At 42.5% G+C, this 20828-nt stretch overlaps 2 protein-coding genes and 1 pseudogene across 2 annotated transcripts in view; 2 read left to right on the top strand and 1 right to left on the bottom strand.

Annotated features, from left to right (window-relative positions):
- The window catches only part of FAM227A (family with sequence similarity 227 member A), a 51105-nt gene that overhangs the window by 27213 nt on the left and 3064 nt on the right, over positions 1–20828 (top strand). Inside the window, exons 11-15 of the mRNA XM_019664663.1 lie at positions 5106–5200; positions 10482–10639; positions 12351–12503; positions 14800–14937; positions 19939–20064. Of these exons, the coding sequence (XP_019520208.1) occupies positions 5106–5200; positions 10482–10639; positions 12351–12503; positions 14800–14937; positions 19939–20064 (670 nt within the window). The remainder of the gene's footprint in view (positions 1–5105; positions 5201–10481; positions 10640–12350; positions 12504–14799; positions 14938–19938; positions 20065–20828) is intronic.
- Positions 15018–15477, bottom strand: LOC109394468 (40S ribosomal protein S24 pseudogene; annotated as a pseudogene).
- The window catches only part of DMC1 (DNA meiotic recombinase 1), a 39895-nt gene continuing 39062 nt past the window's right edge, over positions 19996–20828 (top strand). Inside the window, exon 1 of the mRNA XM_019664658.1 lies at positions 19996–20064. The gene's annotated coding sequence lies outside the window, so the exon portion shown is untranslated. The remainder of the gene's footprint in view (positions 20065–20828) is intronic.

Raw genomic sequence — 20828 nt, 5'->3', positions numbered from 1 at the left:
AAAAAGCATCTGTCTGTCTGGCTTTTACTATGAGGCCCAGCTCTATGCAAATAATGGCCCTTCCCTATTAGAGACTGGGTCATTCGTTCGTTTAATAAATCATAGTTGATTGGCTTAAGCCCCTGAATGGTGCTATTTACTGAGATGGAAAGTGTAGAGTTTAGGGGAGGGGAAAGCTATCAAAAGTTCATTTTTGAACTTGTTAACTTTAACATGCCTGTGAGAAGTGCAAAAGGAGATGTTACCTAGTTAAATATATTGACAGTTAAATATATAAGACGAAACTTCAGAGGAGAGGTCTGGATTAGAGAAAGAACAATTTCTACCCAAGTTTTACGTAGCTGACAAAATATAAACTAGGACCTAGGAGAGGATGATCGCCATGGAGCCACAGGCAACCACAGGCAAAGGCAAACACACACGGTAGGCTTGGTTCAGAAGACTGAAATTTCCATCTAGATGAGGCCACCTATCAGGGATACAGCTTTGAGCAAATCTGAGCCTCTGTGTTCTTATCTATATGCAAAGTGGGCATCCCGACTGGTATTCTTATAGATTCAATCTAAGGATAGCTGATGCCCCATAGATTGTTGTCTAGTCATGTCCTGTCAGAATGTTTACTCACTTTAACCAGAATTTCCCCAAATTCCAGAGCCTGGTGACAGAGAGGGTCAATACCAGTACTGACCCAAGTTCCTCCCGTTCATGCCATCCCTGCTAACACCAGATCTGCAAAGCCCACGCCCTCCCAAACATTTCTAGGCATCCCCAGCTTGACTCTCACACTGGCTCCAAAACAGGCTCCCCCGCAGCTCTGTCCCATCCCAGCTGAGCCCTCAGCACACACATCTGAACAGCAGGGTGACCACGTCAGGTAGAATGGCTCGTTCTCCTCTGTGCCGTGGTGGGGAGGGGACCCCAGAGCCGTCTTAGTTTACATCCCACCCCGACGACAGCCACCTTGCCTCGCACTCGGGGTAGTGGCTGGTCACAACGTGAGACTAGATGGAAAAGTACTTTGAAGAGTCCACCGTGTGCACACTTTTTTGCATGTATCCTCTCTAGTCCTTACAACAGTCCTTCAGGGTAGGTGATGATTACCTTTACTTGGCAAAGGGAGAAACAGAGGTGAATAACTTGTTCCAGGCCACTCAGCTGACTTCTGCTAAGGTCAGGATGCTGTCAGTCTGAGCTCTTTCTGCAGCATCTCATTGCCTCTTCAAGTAGAAGGGTCTAATAATTTAAACCAAGCCGGTCTCCTTGCATTTATTCTCTGTGCTACTGCGGAGCTCTCTGAGGCCTGTTAAGAATGAGTGTGGGGCTTCATTGAGCCTTGGGAGTGTTTTCTCTCTAATGAATCCCAGTAACTACTTCAACTCTACACACAGCAGTAGCTGTCGGACAACCAGCTGCATGGGGCATGGGAAGTCCTTTCCGCTTTCTTCGTCCCATTCAAATATTTATATAAAAGCAAAGTGGTTGTTGAGGCTGGTAGACTGCTCATCTCAGCGGGGCATCTGTTTGACATTGCTACACTCCTACTCATCCTTAAAGACAGAACACAAGGTGTCTACTCTCCTTGGAAGCCCTCCAGCTCTCCCCAAGACGGAATCAAGTGTTCCCCACTCTGCCTTCTGATACTCTGTTCGTACAGCTTCTGGCCTACGATTAGTGTTCCGCGTTATCTGCGGTTCCTTTCCGTTTTAGAAAGAGAACCGCTGATGTTTATCTGGGAATGGACATGGCCAGATGAAAGATTACACTTCCTAGCCTTTCCTTCATCTATGGGTGGCCACGTGACTAAACTCCTGTTAATTCTAGATCTCAGGGATGGGCCATGTGGCAGTTTCTAGGAGCCTTCCTGAAGAAAACAGCCCATGGGAATCCTTTGCCTCTTTGTCCTTTCCTCCATTCTGCTGCCTGGAATGTGAATGTGATGACTGGAGCTCCAGCTGCCATCTTGGACCCTATGAACAAGGGTCTTAGGAAAGGTGGAGCCTGGAGCTGGGAGAAGTGAGCGTCCCCAAGGACTTCCCATTAGCAGAAATACCATGTAAGTCCTGGATTGCCTACCTTCAGACTGTTACATAGGAGAAAAATTTCTACCCAGTCTGAGCCACTGTTATTTTGAGTCTCTGTCACTCACATACAAACCTAATCCTAACTTACATTGCCTCTAACAAATATTAATATATGAAACTTTTCACACCTTAGCATAATTGTCTATTTCCTGTTCTCTCTCCTGCTAGACTGGGAGCTCCTCTGGGCAGGGACTAGGTTTCAGGGTCTGCCCAGTGCCAGACACGTGAGCTGCTCAATGAAATGTTTACTGATGGAGGAGTGGTGAGTGGTGCATGCACAGTGGGAGCAGTGTTCGTGGAGCCTTCACATGAGCATCCACTCGTGTACTTTGCATGCATTAGCTGACGTGGTCCTCATAAGAACCCTAGGAGGAAACCAAGGCAATCAAGAGGCTCGATGACTTGCCCTAGATCACCAGCTGCTGAGTGACAGGGCTGGGACTGGAACCCCAGTCTGCCTTGGTCCCGAGCCCCTGTGTTTTCTACATCAGTCACTTCTCTGCACCGCGTTGCCGGGATGGAGGGCTCAGTGGTCGTGCTGAGCCTGAAAGCTCTCCCTCTGCAGGAGCAACCAGCATCGCTGGGGGAAAAGCATATACTTTTTGTATTCCTCTCACTACCAGTTTCACTAAGTTTGTTCTTTATTTCTCTCCCCTGGAGTCTATGAGTATAAATTCAAATAACGAGAGAGACTCTTTACCCAAGAATTCAGAGGCTAGCTCACAAATACAGAATACCATGAAAGGGACATTAACCACCTAAAAGGGAATGTAGGCTTTTTGCTCAGTTACTATCTCCAAAGCCCTCGTTTCTTGGGTTTGTTTGAATATAATTTGCCACCCTGGTTTACACTTGTGGTTCTAGGCTGGGTGTTGGTACCAAGTAATATTTATGAACGAATGTAATTGTCTTTTCAGTTCAACAGGCACTGATTAAGTTCTACTTTTGTAATGATTAGCACAGTGCTAATATCTGTGGGAAAGAGAAGTTGTTGGCCAGGGAAGAAGATACCGTATTTTGCCGTGTATAATGTGCTCCAGTGTATAAGGCGCACCCACGTTTTTGGCCCAAACTTTCAGGGGAAAAAAAAAATCTTTTGTTTCAATTTTTTTTTTTTTTTTTTTTAGCTGAGCCATCCTGCTACCTGTTGGCAGCTCAGCGGCTGCTCAGCTCGGGCTGGACTCAAACCGCTGTTGCTCAGAGCTCAAACTCTTGAGCGAGCTCTTAACCAACTGAGCCACTCGGCCGGCCCCGTTTCAATTTTTTAATTCAAATTTTTATTTGCTTACATTTAGGTACTTGTTTTTTGTATTATAAAGGAATTTTAGCATTTATTTTTTAACATATTATGGTACAAGAAACTTTATTTAATAAATAATTACAAAACACAAGAACAGATACAAGTTATAAGAAATTTTATGTACTGGTAATAAATTTATGAATCATAGGAGGCCAAGAACTCTTCATCGTTGCAAGTTCATCATAAGTTCAACAAAACCGATTATTGTATTCCAGGGTATTTTGCATACGGATATCGTTATTGGTTTCTAGAGTTACACTTTTAACTCATAAGCATAAATAAAAGAATTAAAAATATTTATGTAGATACGGAATTAGTACTACCCATGTATAATGCGCATCTTTATTTTTCCCTCACAAATTTGGGCAAAAAGTGTGCATTATACACAGCAAAATACAGTAAATCTAAGACCTGATTATTGCTCCTCTCCCCATCAGAAACCAGCATTTATTGAGGTAGGAACTGGTTTGTGCCTGGGTATTAACTTATAAAAGTGACTGAGTGACTACCGGAAGAGGTTAATACCATTGAAAGAAAAGTTTGTTATTCACAGTTTTCCTAGAAACGAGAGGCATGGCTTGCCATGCAGGGCCATGAGAGGGAGCACCAGTGTCCGTCAGGAGGCAGAAAGGGCCAAGGGGCTGGCACAGGCCACAGCCTTTACTGGGGTTTTCTAAAGACAAGGTATGACAGGGTTAACAGCTTCGGCTTGGCTAGTTTGAGTTATTCTGGCGGACTTTGGGGCAGAGGGGCTGTCCCTACTGTAACCTGTAGAGAAGTCTATCATGGCACCTCCGTTAGTGTTACACTTATTATTTGCATGTCTTTTTTTTCTCACTAAACTGTGAGTTCCTTGAAGAGAGTCTACCTCCAGCACCTAGCTTGGACCTAGCACATAGTACATGCTCAGTAAATGTTGATTGAATGGATAAAAGGATCGAAAGATAGATTAATAAATGGACAAACCTATGGCCATAGGTGTACATCTGGATACAATCAAGTGAAACTGTATGAATTTACCCGAACTACTTCCTCTAGTGTCTCCCAATGTTCTGAATACACCCAGGCACTTTCCCACTAATAAGAAGCTGAGATCTGCCATACTCTCTTTCTTATCACAGCTGACAAGCTCCAATGATCTTTTTTATTTTTATTTTATTTTATTATTTTATTTAATTGGGGAATTGAGGGAGGGGAACAGTGTTGGGGAATTGGGGAGGGGGACCAGCCAAGTTGTTGTTCTTCAATCTTAGTTGTGGAGGGTGCCAGTCACCACCTGGCTTCCTGTTGGCAGCTCATGGCCTCTAGGCTCAAGGTGCTGTGTTACAATCTTAGTTGTGGGTGGGTGTAGCCACCATCCCACGTGGGAATTTAACTGGCAGCCTTGTTGTTAAGAGCACATGCTCTATCCACTGAGCCATCCCGGTGGCAGCTTAGCTCAAGGTGCCGAGTTCAGTCTTAGTTGTGGGTGGGCATAGCCCAATTGAGCAGGTAGCCTTGTTGTTAGGAGCATGTGCTCTCACCAGCTGAGCCATCCTGCCACCTGTTGACAGCTCAGCAGCAGCTGAGCTCCGGGTGCAGTGGCACTGGCCCATGTGGGAATCGAACCGACGGCCCTGTTGCTCAGAGCTCGCACTCTTAAGCTAACTCTTAACCAACTGCGCCACATGGCAGGCCCTGATCTTTTTCTTCTTCTTTTTTTTTGGCTAATATTGTATTGACAGGGGATTATTGTCAGACTTCAATCTTGAAGAAAACTACACATCAAGTCAAGTGTATATCAAAAGCAAGAAGATATGAGAATATATTTCCTAAGGAGGTGAGCACATAATTAGAAATTTAATACTAGAGATGATTTTAAAGGGCTAGGAGATATGGCTACAAAAAGCTAGCACTGTGAAGATATCAGGGTAAGAATTGGGCATTTCTTATTGTAACTCGGGTGACAGTGTCAGGAAATCTCCTAAGGGTAATTCCTGCCTGATGGAGGCACAAGTTGAATGAGAATTGTCTCTGGATTTCTCCAAGGATTTAAATTACTTGCTTGAAACTCAGGAGCCTGGGTGTGATGGAAAGAAAGCACTGAGTCTCAGTTTCCTGTTCTATAAATTGGAGACAGTCTGAGGTTTACCCCAAGTAGTGGTGATAATTAACATATAATCAACATTACATGCCTGGCACGATATGAAACCTGTGCACGCAGTATATTTTGTTTAACTGTTATAGTCTTCTGAGATAATTAGTCCTTCTATTCTTCAGTTTATTAGTGACGAAATGATGCTCATGGCAATTTGTCCAAGGTTACAAAGCAAGTGAGTGATAAAGGCAAGACTCACACGCAGATCTGGCTGGCTATGAGCCTGAGCTCTTAACCACCGAGCTTGGCCACAAGCACTGTCAAGAGAGGCACTGGATTATGTGTAGTCTCTCCTCTTCTCCTCCCCTCCCCCTAATCTGGGTAGTTTCCATCAACGGCACCTTCAGTCCTATGTAGTGGGGAGAGCCCCTTAGGACCCAGAACAGGACAAGAGGCTTTGGGCTTTCCCAAGACACCAACTAGCAAAGAAGTCAGGCCATAGAATTTGGGCCAGTACAGCAAGTAGTATAGATTTCTTGAACCTTCTTCGTTTCTCCGTATTCACTCCTGCTGCCCATTTCCCTAAGCATTTAGCATGAAACTTTAGAGAAGGAGCAGGGCATGGTGGAAAAAAGCAGACAGACGTGGGTTCAAATCTTGGTGTTGCACCTCATCAGCTGCGTTACTTGTGCAAGTTGTTCTCCTTTTCTGACCTTCTATAAAATTGGGAAAATGAAGCCCAGCAGTTATTATGATTCCATTTTTATTGTTGAATTTTACTTTTGGAATAGTCAGTATGCGCATATAGAAAGGGTTGGAAGGATACACAGAAAAGTATTTACAGTATTTATTCTTAGGAAGTGCAAGTGGGGATAAAGGAGACTTTTACCTTTTACTTTATTCATTTCTACATTGTATGAATTTTTTACAATGAACATGAATTTATTTTATTAAAAAACAATAAGGGTTTTACTTTCAGAGATAGCAGAAAAAATGATAGCTAAATGTGAAAATAAAGAACTTCTTAAAAAGAAGTCCAATTGGCCCAGATCAAGAAAGAGGATGGTTCCACTTCAGGTGGCCCCACCTAACGCATGTCCAGAGACAGGGACCTAACCGACAGTCGCATCTAGGAGTTACTGAAGGCACTGAAGATGTTTTGGTTGGAAAAGCAACACTTAGGGAAGACACGCAAATATTTTAAGGACTGTTATGTAACACGTGTTTTGAAGGTAAATGGGTTAGAATTGCCGAAGTCAGCTTTACCGTCTGGCTCTGCTGTAGACCATCTGCTGGTCCTTGTTCCAGCCCTAGCTCTCAAACCAAGTCATCCCTCTCGCCAGGTCTCTAATGCCAACCCTTTCACTCCAGCCCCTTCTCTGCTTTCCCCCTGCCTCTTGAATCTGATGTTCTAGAACTTCTCTTCTCTTACCTAGTGGCCCGTCTTTGCCCAGTGCTGTGGCTATGAGCCAGCCCAGTCCCTGGACCCAGAGCCCCTAACCTGCCTCCCACCTGGGAGGAGAAATCAGATGCTTACCAACAATGAAACTGGATGTTTCAGGAGGCAGTGTACTCCTTGTTAACAAAGTTAGGGAAGCAAAAACGAACAATTATTTGTTCTGAATATTATTGAAAGGGTGTGTATCAACTGGGATTCTTTGCTTACAAGTAACAAAATCTGCCTCTGGCCAAAACTGAGCAAAAACTGGAAGAACAATTGAGCTTCTGGAAAGTCTGAAAATCAGTCCAGGGACCAGGAGAAGAATCAAGGCCATTGTAACCCTCGAGTCATCTCTTCAAGGTGATGTCTTTGGAATGGATAACCCCCGACATGTTTTCAGTCTATGTTTCACTCCATTCAAGATTCAAAATCTCAGAAGCAGCCGTTTTCATTGACAAAGATTATTCCAGGTGCCCTGGCTCCAACTGGGGAGAAGAAGGTGCTGGCTGGCAGAGCCTGTGAAGGCCTCTGTGGACCCCTCCTGAGGCCCTCATGGGGGAGCAAGACATTTGATTTAAAGCTTGCCACCCCAAGCCCAAATGCTGTAGAGGGCGGGTAAACCCCAAACACACAAGACTTGGAGGCTGTTAAGAACTGAGAATGGATACTGGGCAGCCAAAGAACAACTCTCGGATAGTCACGGAACTCTTGGATAGGTTAGTGGATCCTAGATCCACTTTGGATTTTTCTAGACTTGGAAAAACTTTTTTTTCTAGCTAAATAAGTTTACTAAAACAAAATGACTGCTATCTGCCATCACCATCATTTCACCAAAAAAGGTCATTAATATAAAAAAGTAGAAAAGACAATCTCAGAATAAAAGAGAACCCTAAAAGTGAATAAATTTACCTTTTGTTAGATGTATTATAGTAAATATATATATATATATATTTTTTTTTTTCTGATTTCCTTGGAGACCAGTGAACACAGACTGGCCCCCATTTGGGGATGGGGTTTTAGGAATCATTGGACTAAATGATCTGTAGGTTACTTACTAACCCGCACATTTCTGTAATTCCAGTGGGATCTTTCTATAGACTCGCCTCAATTGGGGGCGATTTTGGCCCCTAGGAGACACTTGACCGTGTCTGAAGACATTTCTGGTTGTCACAACTGGGGAGGGGGGTATGGAGCACTCCTGGTGTCTAGCAGGTAGAGACCACGGATGTTGTTTAACGTCCTACAATGCACAGGACAGTCCCCCACAACAAAGAATTACCTGGCCCAAAATGTTAACGTGCTGAGGTGGAGATGCCCTGCCATAGACAGAAGAAATCTCATTAAGTAATTAAAACAGATAGGATTAGGGGTGGCCAGTTAGCTCAGTTGGTTAGAGCGCAGTGCTCATAACACCAAGGTTGCTGGTTCGATCCCCACATGGGTCACTGAGCTGTGCCCTCCAACAAGTAGACTAAAACAACTACTCGACTTGTTGCTGATGGGTCCTGGAAAAACACATTGTTCCCCAATTAAAAAAAAAAAAAAAAGGAAAAGCCATCCCTTATCTCCAAAAAAAAAAAAATCTAGGATTAGAGAATAGTGTGGTTAGATGCTTTTTCAGCCTAAATTCATGAGACAGAAGTATTGTTTGGTTAAATTACAACCGCTTCTTCAAAATAAAAGGTATTGTTTCTTTAAATACAAAAGTAGGACATAATCATTATTGTCATTTTTGGAAAAAGGCAAAGAAATATAGGGAAGGAAAGCAATTCACTCCTTCCTGATCTATTTCCTCTTGGTTGTTGGTTAGCATCTCAAATGTAGCTCGCCCCTCTTGATTTTCCACGTCCTCCATCCTCCGTTCCTCCCCAGGTCTTCCCTCTTCAGCAACTGGCACCTAAACCTTTGGAGTCATCCTTGACTCCTCTCATTCTCACACCCACATGGAATCCATCAGCAAATCCTGCCAGTTCTGCTTTCATAATATAGTACAAGTTCCATCACTTCTTACCCTTCTCCCTACTGCCCGGTCCCAGCCCCATCAGCCCCCCAACCTCTGCAGAGGCCTCCCAACTGCTCTTTTCACATCCACTCTTACCCACTGCAGTCATTTCTCCACACACCAGTCAAAGGGATCTTGAGAAAAAAAATCAATCAGATTATGTTGACCCCAGATCAGAACCTTCTAGTGGCTTCTGTCACACTGAGAAAAGATCTTAACTGCTTCCCCTGGCCCAGAGCCCCCACTCCCTCTTCAGTTTCATCATTTATTCTCCATTTGAGCTGCGCAGGCTTTGTTTTTGCCCCCTAGCCACACCAGGCTCTTGTCTGCCTCAGAGTCCCTTGCACTTGCTGTCCCCTTTGCCTGGAATATCACACTGATGGGCCTCCCGTCATGTGGGATCTGCCAGGACTGTGCCTCCCCAGGGCAGCCCTCCCTGACCGCCCCATGGAGGACTCGGCTCCTCCCCACCCTCCCCTTCACTCCACCCTTCACCCCTGCCCTTCTTGATTCTTATCTGGAGCGCTCACTCTATAATATCATGCTATTCTTTTATTTTGTTGATTTGTTTCTTGTTTCTGTCTCAACTATAATGCAACCTGTACGAGGGCTGGGCTTTACCTTGTTATTGGCTGAATCTCCAGCGCCTAGAAAAGTGTGTATACTAGTAATCACCCAAGAAATATTTGCTGAATGAATGGTTAACATTTTGGTAACTATGCTTCCAGGCTCTCATCTATTTTTTTACCCAATTATTTCATATAATTACATTTAGTTCACATAAAATATATATTAACTACCCAATTTTACATCGCAATTATTTAAATATATTGTACTATTATACCTGAAACGATATTTTATCAACTCTTCATAAACATTTTAGCAGTGGCATACTATTCCTATGGGTAGAGATATTAATATCTTCTTGAATTTAGGTTATTCTAATCTTTTCTTATAGTAAAAATGTCTGTAGTGCCTAAGATGTTTTTTGGGGTTTTTTTTAAAGAATTTTTGGGGAATTGGGGGAGGGAAACAGCACTGGGGAATCGGGGAAGGGGAGCAGACAAGTTGCTGTCCTTTGGTTCTTCAGTCTAGTTGTGGAGGACGTCGCTTCACTGGCCCATGTTGGTATTATCATTGTGCTCTTCCCGGGTGAGGCAGTCGCTCACCGGCCATTGGATGACCGCTCACTGCAGCTCACAAAAGCTCACAAAAGCTCACGCCCGCTGCCAGCCAGCCTCACCACAGCCTACACTGTTGCCAACGACTCATGGCAGCCCAGCTCCAGGTGGAGCTGTTGTTCACCATCTTATCTGTAGAGGGCGCAGCATCACTGGCCCTCATGTGGGATCCAAACTAGGGCCCTCCTGCTCAGAGCTGCCATTCCCAAGCCAATTCTTAACCAACTCGCCACTCTGCCGACCCCTAAGATGTTTTTCTTTATTTTGGGTAATTTCCTTAGGACAGCATCCTAAAACTGGAGTTACCAGATCAAAGCACATGAGTACCTTTACATTTCTTAATGCATGCTGTAAAAATGGCCATATCCTTTATTTTTTCCCTCTCTCTTTCCCACCCAGTCTCACCCTGCCTGCAAAATCCCTGAGATAACATCAAACCTCTTCAACATTTATGGGAAAAGCCCTCTGATTGTGTACTTCCTCCATAACTATGTCACTCTGCGGCAGCATGGCCAGGATGTGTTGATAGTCAGGAGGGAAAAAACCACGTCCATCCCATATCCTTTCCTCCATGGGCGGGGCACACATTACTCCAGGCCACTGCTTCCTGATCCCAGAAGCAAGGCTGAGGGATTGGCATCCAGCCCTTCGCACAGCACCTGGTACACAGAAGGTCAGGGGTGGCTCAGAATCTTGCTTAGTTTAGTTCCACATCTGCCTCACGAGCTGCCTGCCTGGCACTCTGGGCAAGTTGAGTCTCCCTGTGTGTGACATCTCTTCCCATCTACCAGAATGAATGGGCCACCTAGGTACCTGACATCCTTGGCTACTTGGTAATGCCTCTCAGATGCTCACTGACCCCGGAGCATTTATTGATCAGGAATTTTGGTGTCTAGGTGTGTGTTTCTTCTAACACCCTCTCCCACACACCCTTCCCCCAGACCCATCAGCAAATTCCTGGCCCCTTTGGCATTTATCCTAAGGATTTGGTAAAAAGCTCAGATCTTAAGTAAACAGGTGTGACATGCTGGTGTCCTGAGTCTTGGCAGCTTATCACAGAGGGTCAGAACATGGATTCAAATAGATGGGGACCCAAGAACCAACTCAGCCGCTTACTAGTTGAGTGATCTTAGACAAATTCCAGTTTCTCTCTGAGCCTCATTGTTTCATTTATAAAATGGGGATAACAGTACCTGCCTCAGAGGCCTGTTTTGCAGAGAACTCGCACAATCGAGGAAACGGCTTAGCATAGTGCCTGGCAGGTGACAAGTGCCTGAAAGGTGCCTCTGCATATAGCTCCCATCAGGAGCAGCTTTCATAATGAACTATGTAGGACTGGTGGCTACTACCCTATATAGCACCTCACATCCACAAACCTATTATATTTATATGTCTCTAGGCAGAGAATAACAACTCACAATTCATAGTGCTTTATTGTTTATAAAATGCATCCCCGCATAGCATCTCATTGTTCTGTAAAGACAGTGGAGTGGAGTGGAAGGAGCCTGGGTTGGGGATACACAGCCCTGGATTTTAGTCCCAGCTCAGCAGCCCACTGGCCTTAAGATCTCATGTGCCCAGCTGAACCTCTGAGCTCAATATCTTCATCATTTCCTTCCTAAAATAACGACATTTATACCAGATCAATAGTGTTGCAGGATTAAATGGTATACAGGTGGTACTAAATAAATAATAACTATCATTATTATTAACATCATCTAAGGTAGGTACAATTATCCCCACTTTATAGAGGAGGAACTGGAGACAGAGGATGACACGTCTGAGTTCCCACCACTTGTGACGAGTGTAGCTGAGATTCTGACCCATCCAGAAGGGATGGAAGGGTGCGGGGAGGCAGAGAGAATTTTTCGACATACAAAGAGGAGATAGGGAATGAGGGATTGGGCCGGAAAGGAAAGGAAAGTGGGAATCTCTTCCTATTCACCACTGTGATAATAGAGCAGGAATTGTAGGCAGCATTCCCTAGCCTGCCCTTCCTTCAGCAGGAAGAGAGAAGGGCTTCATTGAAAGATAGGGAATGGTCTTGTCACCGAGAGAACAGCCTCTTTCCAAAGCAGGCCACGGTCAAAGAGCAGGAAGAGTCATTTCCTGCTCGGACTTCCACTGTCTCTTCCAGAGGCAAAGATCAGTTTCCCCACTCTGCCACCTCCCCCGCCCTCCTCCCCGTGCACTAGGCGCCTCTCACTGGTAATGCTGACAGTCGATACAGACTGACAGGGTAGGGTTTTCCTTGACCACGAAAGCCACTGAGAGCAGCCTGACCTATGCTGATGTCATCAACCTGACCCTGAACCACATGAAGAAGCGGAGGGACATCCTCAGGCAGTTGAACCGGCTCCACGGGAATGAATGGAAATATTTTAATGAGTACCTGAAAGAACTGCAAGACAACTTCCTCAGGTATGAAAGAGGCTTTAGGGGAGTGGCAGTGTTTCAGCATTTGTCTACTGGAGCACGTCATCATAATTTGTCATTGGGGGGCCTAGCCCTGTAACATCTTCAGCATGTTCGGCTTTCTTGGGGTCAGAATGTAAACTCCACAGTAACAGAGACCAGATTTTTATTTTATTTTATTTCAATATAGCTGGGTCTTAGATGATATGAAGGCATTCCTTTTATTGGTGTGTTCCTTTTTTAAGAAAATGATATCATAGTTTTGTAGTTATGTTGTTTTTTAAAAGAGTCATGTCTTAAACATATAATAATGAAGTATTTATGGATGAAATGACATGGTGTCTTGGATTTGCTTTAAAATAACCCACTTGGGGTGGGGATGGGGAGGCAAAAGGAGTAATAGAAGAGTCACGATTGGTCTTATGTTGATAGCTATTGAAACTAGATAATGGGTAAATGGTGTTAATTATACTGCTTTCTTTACTTTTATATATAAATTTTATAGAGTATTATAACATTTTAAATAAGAAATTTTTTTTTAATGGTGGACATAACAAGAACAAAGGTGACACACGATGACGTGGAATTTACTCTTCGGTGGGCTAGGGCTTTTTCCGGATATCAGTTACCACTTACTTCCCTAATATCGCACATCAGTTAGGAGCACTAACTGGCATTCAACAAATGGCATTGACGTTGGACAGACCAAAGCTCCAGTTACAGCCCTCTCCCTCTCTGCGTAAATTAGGTCCATCAGTGAGCCCCTGGGAGGCTTGGATACCATCCGCATGACAGGGACACTCACAGTAGTACTCACGTCATTGTGTGGGTGAAAGGAGACGTCTAGCTCAGTGCCCGGCCCAAAGGAAGTGCCCAGTAAATGATGGCTGTTAGAGACAAGACCTGTGAGCCCATTCCATGAACACCGCAGGGTCCAATGCAGCACCAGGACGTGGAGTGGGAAAGTTTGCAGTTGGGGCGGCCTGGCGCAGTCCCCCTGCAGAAAGGCAGTCCAGCGGCTATTTGGCAGGGTCTCTGCTCCAGGTGGGGGAAGAGCCGGGTTTGCACATGCAGGTGGGGCTCTAGCTCAATGAAGGAGCAGTGTCCTCTGCTGCTGGGGAATCCGTTTTCTTGTGAGTTCAGAGCCCTGATCCTCAAACTTGTCTGGGGGCAGAGCACCCACAATTCAAAATGCCTTTTGAAGAACCCTATGAAATGTTTCAACATAGGATTGACATACAAGCTAAAGGTGCTTTTCCTAGAGGAACATATGAGCCTAAGACGCGTAGGCTTCACCATCTCAAGAAATGACAACATAGAAAATATTATCAAGGAATTACATCCAAGTTTTTCATAACAAGGACAATTGGCTGTTTGGGTTTCTTGGGTTTTGTGGGGTTTTTGTTGTTTTTTTTTTGTCTCTCCATGGCAAGCAGAAGCAGGCTCCAAAGAGTTAAGAAAAGGTTGTGGCAGAAGACCCCAAAAGTGGGAATGTTGTGTCAACACAATTTTTCTCTTGGGAAAAGACTCCCATTGTTGGAATAACTACTGGCTTAGGCCACGTTGAATGCTAGTTTTTAAATACCAGGCTTTCTACATCTAGCCTACCACAGCAGAGAAGTATATGACAGCATCTTACTTCCTTAAGTGTATACATATATATGTATTGCTATTTTGTCTACTTTGAAAGCCAATAGCCGGTTTCCTCATTGAGTCTCACGTTTCAAAAGTCAGCTTGTGTATTACCCAATTAAGCATTCCCATTGTGTACCCCAAGCTTATCTAAACACACTCCACTGAAAACCTCCTATAATAACTCCAGCAGCAGCAGCCGACATTTATTGAGCACTTCCCATATACCAGGCACTGTGCTAAGCACCTGTGTGCCTTGTTGAGATGAGTACACTGGCATGGAGCGGTGAAGTCATTTGCCCAAGATCACACAGGGAGTGGCTGAGCCCCAACTTGAATTCAGCTTTTCCTCAAAGCTCATGCTCCAGCTTTCTCTCAGGTTGTGGATTTCCCCACCTGTCTTCCTTATCTGAGTATGTGTTCCTTGAGTTCAGGGACCACCCTTATTCCTTTCTGTGTCCCCACGGTTGGTATGACTTCTGCCACATGGCAAGGGCTTGGTGACTGAGCTGCTGCTGTGTGGTCAGCTCTCTGCTTCAGTCAGCTGCTCTTGACAGATGTAATGAATGAATTTGTAAATATTGGCCTCTCTTTACATGTAAACATAGGGGAGAAAAGACCATGCTGCCTCTTTAGTCCTTTTCCCTAAGTGTCTATGATTTCCTTCCAGAGAGGTGAAGATTATCGACCAGAGAGAAATAGATAGAAAAAAGGCCAACCACATGGTCATTCAACCTTCAGCCTTCACTGAGGAATCCCCTGAAAAGAAATCTAGAGAAACCCATCAGAGGGAGATGCTTCTTTTAAGGTTTGTTCAAAAAAAGACCATGGGGAAAGTAGAAATGTGAACAATGTAAGAATTCTTTTTTTTCTTCCACATAAAAGTTATTAGTTTATTAGTCCTCTCATGAAAATCTGCTCAGTCGCCACAGGTAAAGTCACTGACGAATCCTCACTTCTTTTTGCAGCACCAGCACTGGCCTGTGCCGCCCCCCCTCACTTTCTTCATTCTGTTCTTGTGTTCCATTCGCTGTTTTCTTGAGATCTTTTTCTTCTCATGCGGGCCATGTCTTGCAAGTCTATGTCTGGGTTCATTTTTCTTTGCATCGTCCCAGAGATCATAAATCATGCCAAAGCCAGTTGTCTTGCCACCACCAAATTGGGTTCTGAATCCAAATACAAAGATGACATCTGGTGTGGTCTTGTACATTTTGGCTAGTTTTCCCCGAATTTCTGTCTTAGGTACTATGGCCTCCCCAGGGTGAAGGATGTCGGTGGCCATTTGTTTCCGTTGACGTGGTCCATTGGTCATGAACTTCCTGGTCCGGGCAGTTACTGTGTCGTTCATGATGGCGGCCGGCCCTCAAGCAGCCAGGAAGGAAAAGAGCTAAGAATTCTTAATACATGGAAAAGAATACATAAAAACTCACTTGCTTTTATGTGTTCCTCAATTCTCATTTTATTTTTTTATTATTAATGGTAGTAGAAAGAGCTACCAATGATTTAGTGTTCCCTCTGTGCTAAGCATTTGTACTTTATGAACTGTATTTGTACAGGGCTATATTTGTACAGAATTGCATTTGTACGTTATGTATTTTGGTTGCAAATGCTAGAAAACCAGCTCAAACTAGCTTGAGCTTTAGGGAAATCTAGTGGCTTCAGTGACCAGGAGGGCCCCAGACGAGTTGGCTGCAGGCACATTGGATCTAAGATCTCCATAATATTTTCAGGTTATCTTTCCCTCCTTCTCGCGACCATTTTGCCCTCTGTGTGCTGGCTTGTTTTTCAAGCTGCCTCTGTTCTCAGAGAAAGAATGAGGGCCTCAGACAGCCCCGAGCCTATGTCCTATGTAGTTGTTTTGTTAGATTTACACCTAAGTATTTCATTTTTGTGGGTATTAATGTAAATGATATTGTGTTTTTAACTTCAGATTCCATTTGTCCATTGCTGGTAAATAGAAAAGGAATTGACTTTTATATTAACTTTATATCCTTCAAATATGCTGTAATTACTTACTATTTCCAGGATGCGTTTTTTTGTTGTTGATGTTTTTTCTTTTTTGGGTTTTTTTGTCAGTTCTTTTAGATTTTCTACATAGGTCATCATGTCATTTGTGAAAGTTTTATTTTTTCCTTTCCAATCAGTATACATTTTATCCCTTTTCTTGTCCTATTGCATTGGCTAGGACTTCTAGTACAATGTTGAAAAGCAGTGGTGAGAGCGGACATCCTTGCCTTGTTTCTGATCTTAGTGGGAAAGCTTCAAGTTTCTCACCATTAAGTATGATGTTAGCTGCATTGTGTGTGTGCGTGTGTGTGTGTGTGTGTGTGTGTGTGTGTGTGTGTGTAGATATTCTTTATCAAGTTCAGGTAGTTCCACCCTATTTTTAGTTCACTGAGATTTTATCATGAATTGTTGGATTTTCAAAGTGCTTTTTCTGCATCTATTGATACAATAATGTGATTTTTCTTCTTTAGCTTGTTAATGTGATGGATTATATTAACTGATTTTCAAATGTTGAGCCAGCCTTGCATACCTGGGAGAAAACCCACTTGGTCATGGTGTATAATTATTTTTATACATTGTTGGATTCAATTTGCTAATATTTTGTTGAGGATGTTTGCATCTATGTTCATGAGAGATATTGGTCTATAGCAGCGGTTCTCAACCTGTGGGTTGCGACCCCTTTGTGGGTCGAATGACCCTTTCACAAGGGTCGCCTAAGACCATCGGAAAACAAAAAGATATTTACATTACGATTCATAACAGTAGCAAAATTACAGTTATAGAGGAGCAACGAAAATAATTTTATGGTTGGGGTCACCACAACATGAGGAACTGTATTAAGGGGTCGCGTGGCATTAGGAAGGTTGAGAACCACTGGTCTATAGTTTTCTTGTAATGTCTTTGTCTGGTTTTAGTATCAGGGAATGCTTGACTCATAGAATGAGATAGAACATAGTCCCTCTGCTTCTACCTTCTGAAAGAGATTGTAGATAATGGGTATAATTTCTTCCTTAAATATTTGGTTAAATTCACCATTGAACCCATCTGAGCCTACTGCTTTCTGTTTCAGAAGGCTGTTAAGTTTTTATTAAATTTATTTAATATATATATATATATTTTTTTTCAGGTGCTGTATATTTTCTTGTGTGAGTTTTGGCAGATTGTGTCTTTCAAGGAATTGGTCCAGTTTATCTAGGTTTTCTAATTTGTGTGCATAGAGTTGTTCATAGTATTCCTTTATCTTTTTAATGTTCATAGGATATATAGTGATGTTCCCTCTTTAATTTCTGATATTAGTAATTTGTGTTCTCTTTTTTTCTTAACTAGCCTTTTCAATTTTATTGGTATTTCAAAGAACCAGCTTTTGGTTTTATTGATTTTTCTCTCTTGATTTCCTGTTTGCAATTTCATTTATTTTTGCTCTAATTTTTATTATTTGTTTTCTTTTTCTTACTTTGGATTTAATTGTTTGCTCTTATTTTTCTAGTTTCCTAAGGTGAAAACCTAGATGATTGATTTTAGAGCTTTCTTCTTTTCTAATATATGCATATAATGCTATAAATTTCCCTCTAAGCACTGTGTTCAGCATCCCACAAATTTTGATAAGTTGTGTTTTCATGTTCATTTAGTTCATTCAAAATATTTTAAAATTTCTGTTGAGATCTCTTCCTTTTTTTTCCCTGAGCCATCCTGCTACCTGTTGGCAGCTCAGCGGCAGCTCAGCTCCGGCCCAGACTTGAACTGCTGTTGCCCAGAGCTCACACTCTTGAGCGAGCTCTTAATCAACTGAGCCACTTGACCGGCCCTGAGATCTCTTCTTTGACCCATGTGTTAGTCAGAAGTACATTGTATAATCTCCAAGTATTTGGGGGTTTTTCAGCTATCTCTCTGTTACTGATTTTTATTTGATCCCATTTTGGTCTGAGAACAGACATTGTGTGATTTCTATTCTTTTAAATTTGTTAAGGTATATTTTTTGGCCCAGAATGTGGCCTATCATGATGTATATTACATCTGAGCTTGAGGGGAATGTGTATTCTGCTGTTGTTGGGTGATGTAGTCTATGGATGTCAATTATATCCAGTTGAGTAATGGTATTGCTGAGTTCAGTTATGTCCTTGCTGATTTTCTGCCTGCTGGATCTGCCCAATTCTGATAGAGGGGTGTTGAAGTCTCCAACGATGATAGTGGATTCATATATTTGTCCTGCAATTCAATCAGTTTTTGCCTTGTATAGTTTGACATTATATTGCTAGGAACATACACATGCAGAATTATGTTTTTGGAGAATTGATCCCTTTATCATTATATAATGCCCTTCTTTATGCCTTATAACTTTCCTTGTTTTAAAGTCTGCTCTGTCTGAAATTAGTGTAGCTACTTCTGTTGTCTTTTGATTAGTGTTAGTATGGTATATTTTCTCTATTACTTTACTTTTAATCTATACCCCCATTCTCTTTTAAGGGGCATTCCCAGAAGCCCCAAACAACATTTCCACTTACATCTCATTGCTAGAACATGGCTACCACACCTTCTTTCATTTTAAGAAAATTATTTTAAAAAACATTTTAAATGTTCTTTTATAAGTGTATAATAATTATTATTTTATAATATTATAGAGGTATAATTCACCATAAAATTTGCTCATTTAAGGATAGAATTCAATGATTTTTTTGTAAATTTACAGAGTTTTGCAACAATTATTACAATCCAGTTTTTCAACTTTTTCAAAAAGTTGCAAAGATCTTTCCCCAGAAAGATCCCTCATGCGCATTTGTAGTCAATCCCATATCCCTCCTCCCTTTTTAATAACCTCCTTGGAAGTACCATATAACATTACCACTTTATTTTAAGAGCCAGCTATTAGTCACATGATGATATTAGTTTCAAAGGAGGCTGCAAAATGTAGTTTGTTTGTTTGTTTGTTTATTAATCTGGGCTCATTGCCATCTTAAATGAAACGTGGCTCCATTGCTAAAGAAAAAAGAGAGAGTGGATGATGGGTTAGTAACTAACCATCTGTATCACAGATAGATGGTGTTATACTCTCCATTTTAGAAATGAAGAAACCAAAGCTTAATGAATTGAGAAATTTACCCAAGGAAATCATCCAATATTGACCCTAATTTGAATTTTCCTTCGAACCAGAAAAAGACCACAATCTTTTTTATAATATCCATTTAACTTGAGACCCACCTGTTTGAATCTTATAGGATCAATGGTGACTCATTAACAGTCTTTCTGATATTCACCTTAGATTCTCAGAAATATAAAAAGCCAAGTCAGTCTAATTTACCAACATTACTGTTGTTCCATCAGACTTCACTATCCCTCAACTACTTCTTAATTTAACTAACCCCTAGCTGACCCTTAAAACTCAGCTCAGGCATCACCTCCAGGAAGTCTTCCTTGACATGCCTACTCAGGGTACCCATTATGTGCTCTATACTTTCCTGATCACACTCCACAGAATTTAGCCTACTTTAGTCATAGATTTGCATGTCCATCTCCCTAGATTGAAGGTTTGTCCTTGAAGTCGGGAATTTTGTCCTAGATGACCTTGTTTTCCCCGGGCCTAGTCCAATGCCTGGCACCCAACAGGTCCTCAGCTTGGAAAATGAATGAGTATGTCACCATCGTGTGTTCAGCCCTCTGCTTCAGTTCTTTGCTATTGCCAGTGTTATTGGTTGATTTGTAAACTTTTTCTTTCAACACCTATCGAGATTCCAGTGAAAACTTTGAAGAACTCACACTGAAAGTTTTGAGCTGATTTTTGTTGATGTCCTTTTTGTTTGCCCCACAGGAAGGAAGAGGAGAAGGAAGGGAGACAGGATTTGAACTATTCTCCCTTGTCACTTTCAAGCTCTGATGAACTCTCTTCCCCAGGACAAGAAAGCTCCTATGAAGTCTTTGATATTTCTAATTCCAGGTAAAGTAGAGCAACAACAGGAGAAAAATTAAATTGTGACCAAAGACTAAGAAATAGAAATAACTATTCCCAGGAAAGAGGAAAGAGTCCATTATAGTTTTTCCTAGGCTGAGTGAAAAATAGGAGTGGAGAATTTTTTGCTTGGCTCACTACATTTATTCATGCATTTACTCTTTTACCCTTTATTTCATATAAAACATTATAACTAATACTATTAATTTATAATATAATAATGGTTACCATTTATTAAATGGTTACTCTGTGCCAAGCATTAAGCTACACACATTAGCAACATGACCTCATTTTAACCTTCATAACAGCCATATGAGGTAGAGATTATCCACTGCAATTTATACAGCAACCAGCCCAGGTTTGAAAAGGTTTCAAAAGTTCCCTGCAGTAGACACTAAGTAAATAACTGCAGCTAAGACACACTCCCTATTTTCAAGGGGCTCACAGTCTGGTAGAGAGAAGGCAGATGTATCAACAAATCAATGCCATAAGTTCCAGAGGTGCTGTTAGATAGATGGGACAAAGAACCCAACAGCCTGGAGCCATGCAGAAACATTTTACAGAAGTCGTGGCCTTTCACCTGAGTCAGGTGTTTGCCAGGCAGAAGGTGGGGGATGAGAAAAGAGACTGGCATTCTCAGTGGATGGGGCAGAGGAGGCAAAGCTCAGAGGTTGGAAGTAGCATGGCAGGAGATCAAGAAAGTGTGTGAGGGGCTTCCAGGGATGGTGAGCCTGGGAAGATCCCTGGACAAA

This window comes from Hipposideros armiger, unplaced genomic scaffold (assembly GCF_001890085.2).
Source record: "Hipposideros armiger isolate ML-2016 unplaced genomic scaffold, ASM189008v1 scaffold_426, whole genome shotgun sequence".
In the NCBI taxonomy this organism is placed as follows: Eukaryota; Metazoa; Chordata; class Mammalia; order Chiroptera; family Hipposideridae; genus Hipposideros; species Hipposideros armiger.
The sequence above is the reverse complement of the archived record's forward strand: the minus strand, read 5'-3'. Positions and strand labels throughout refer to the sequence as shown.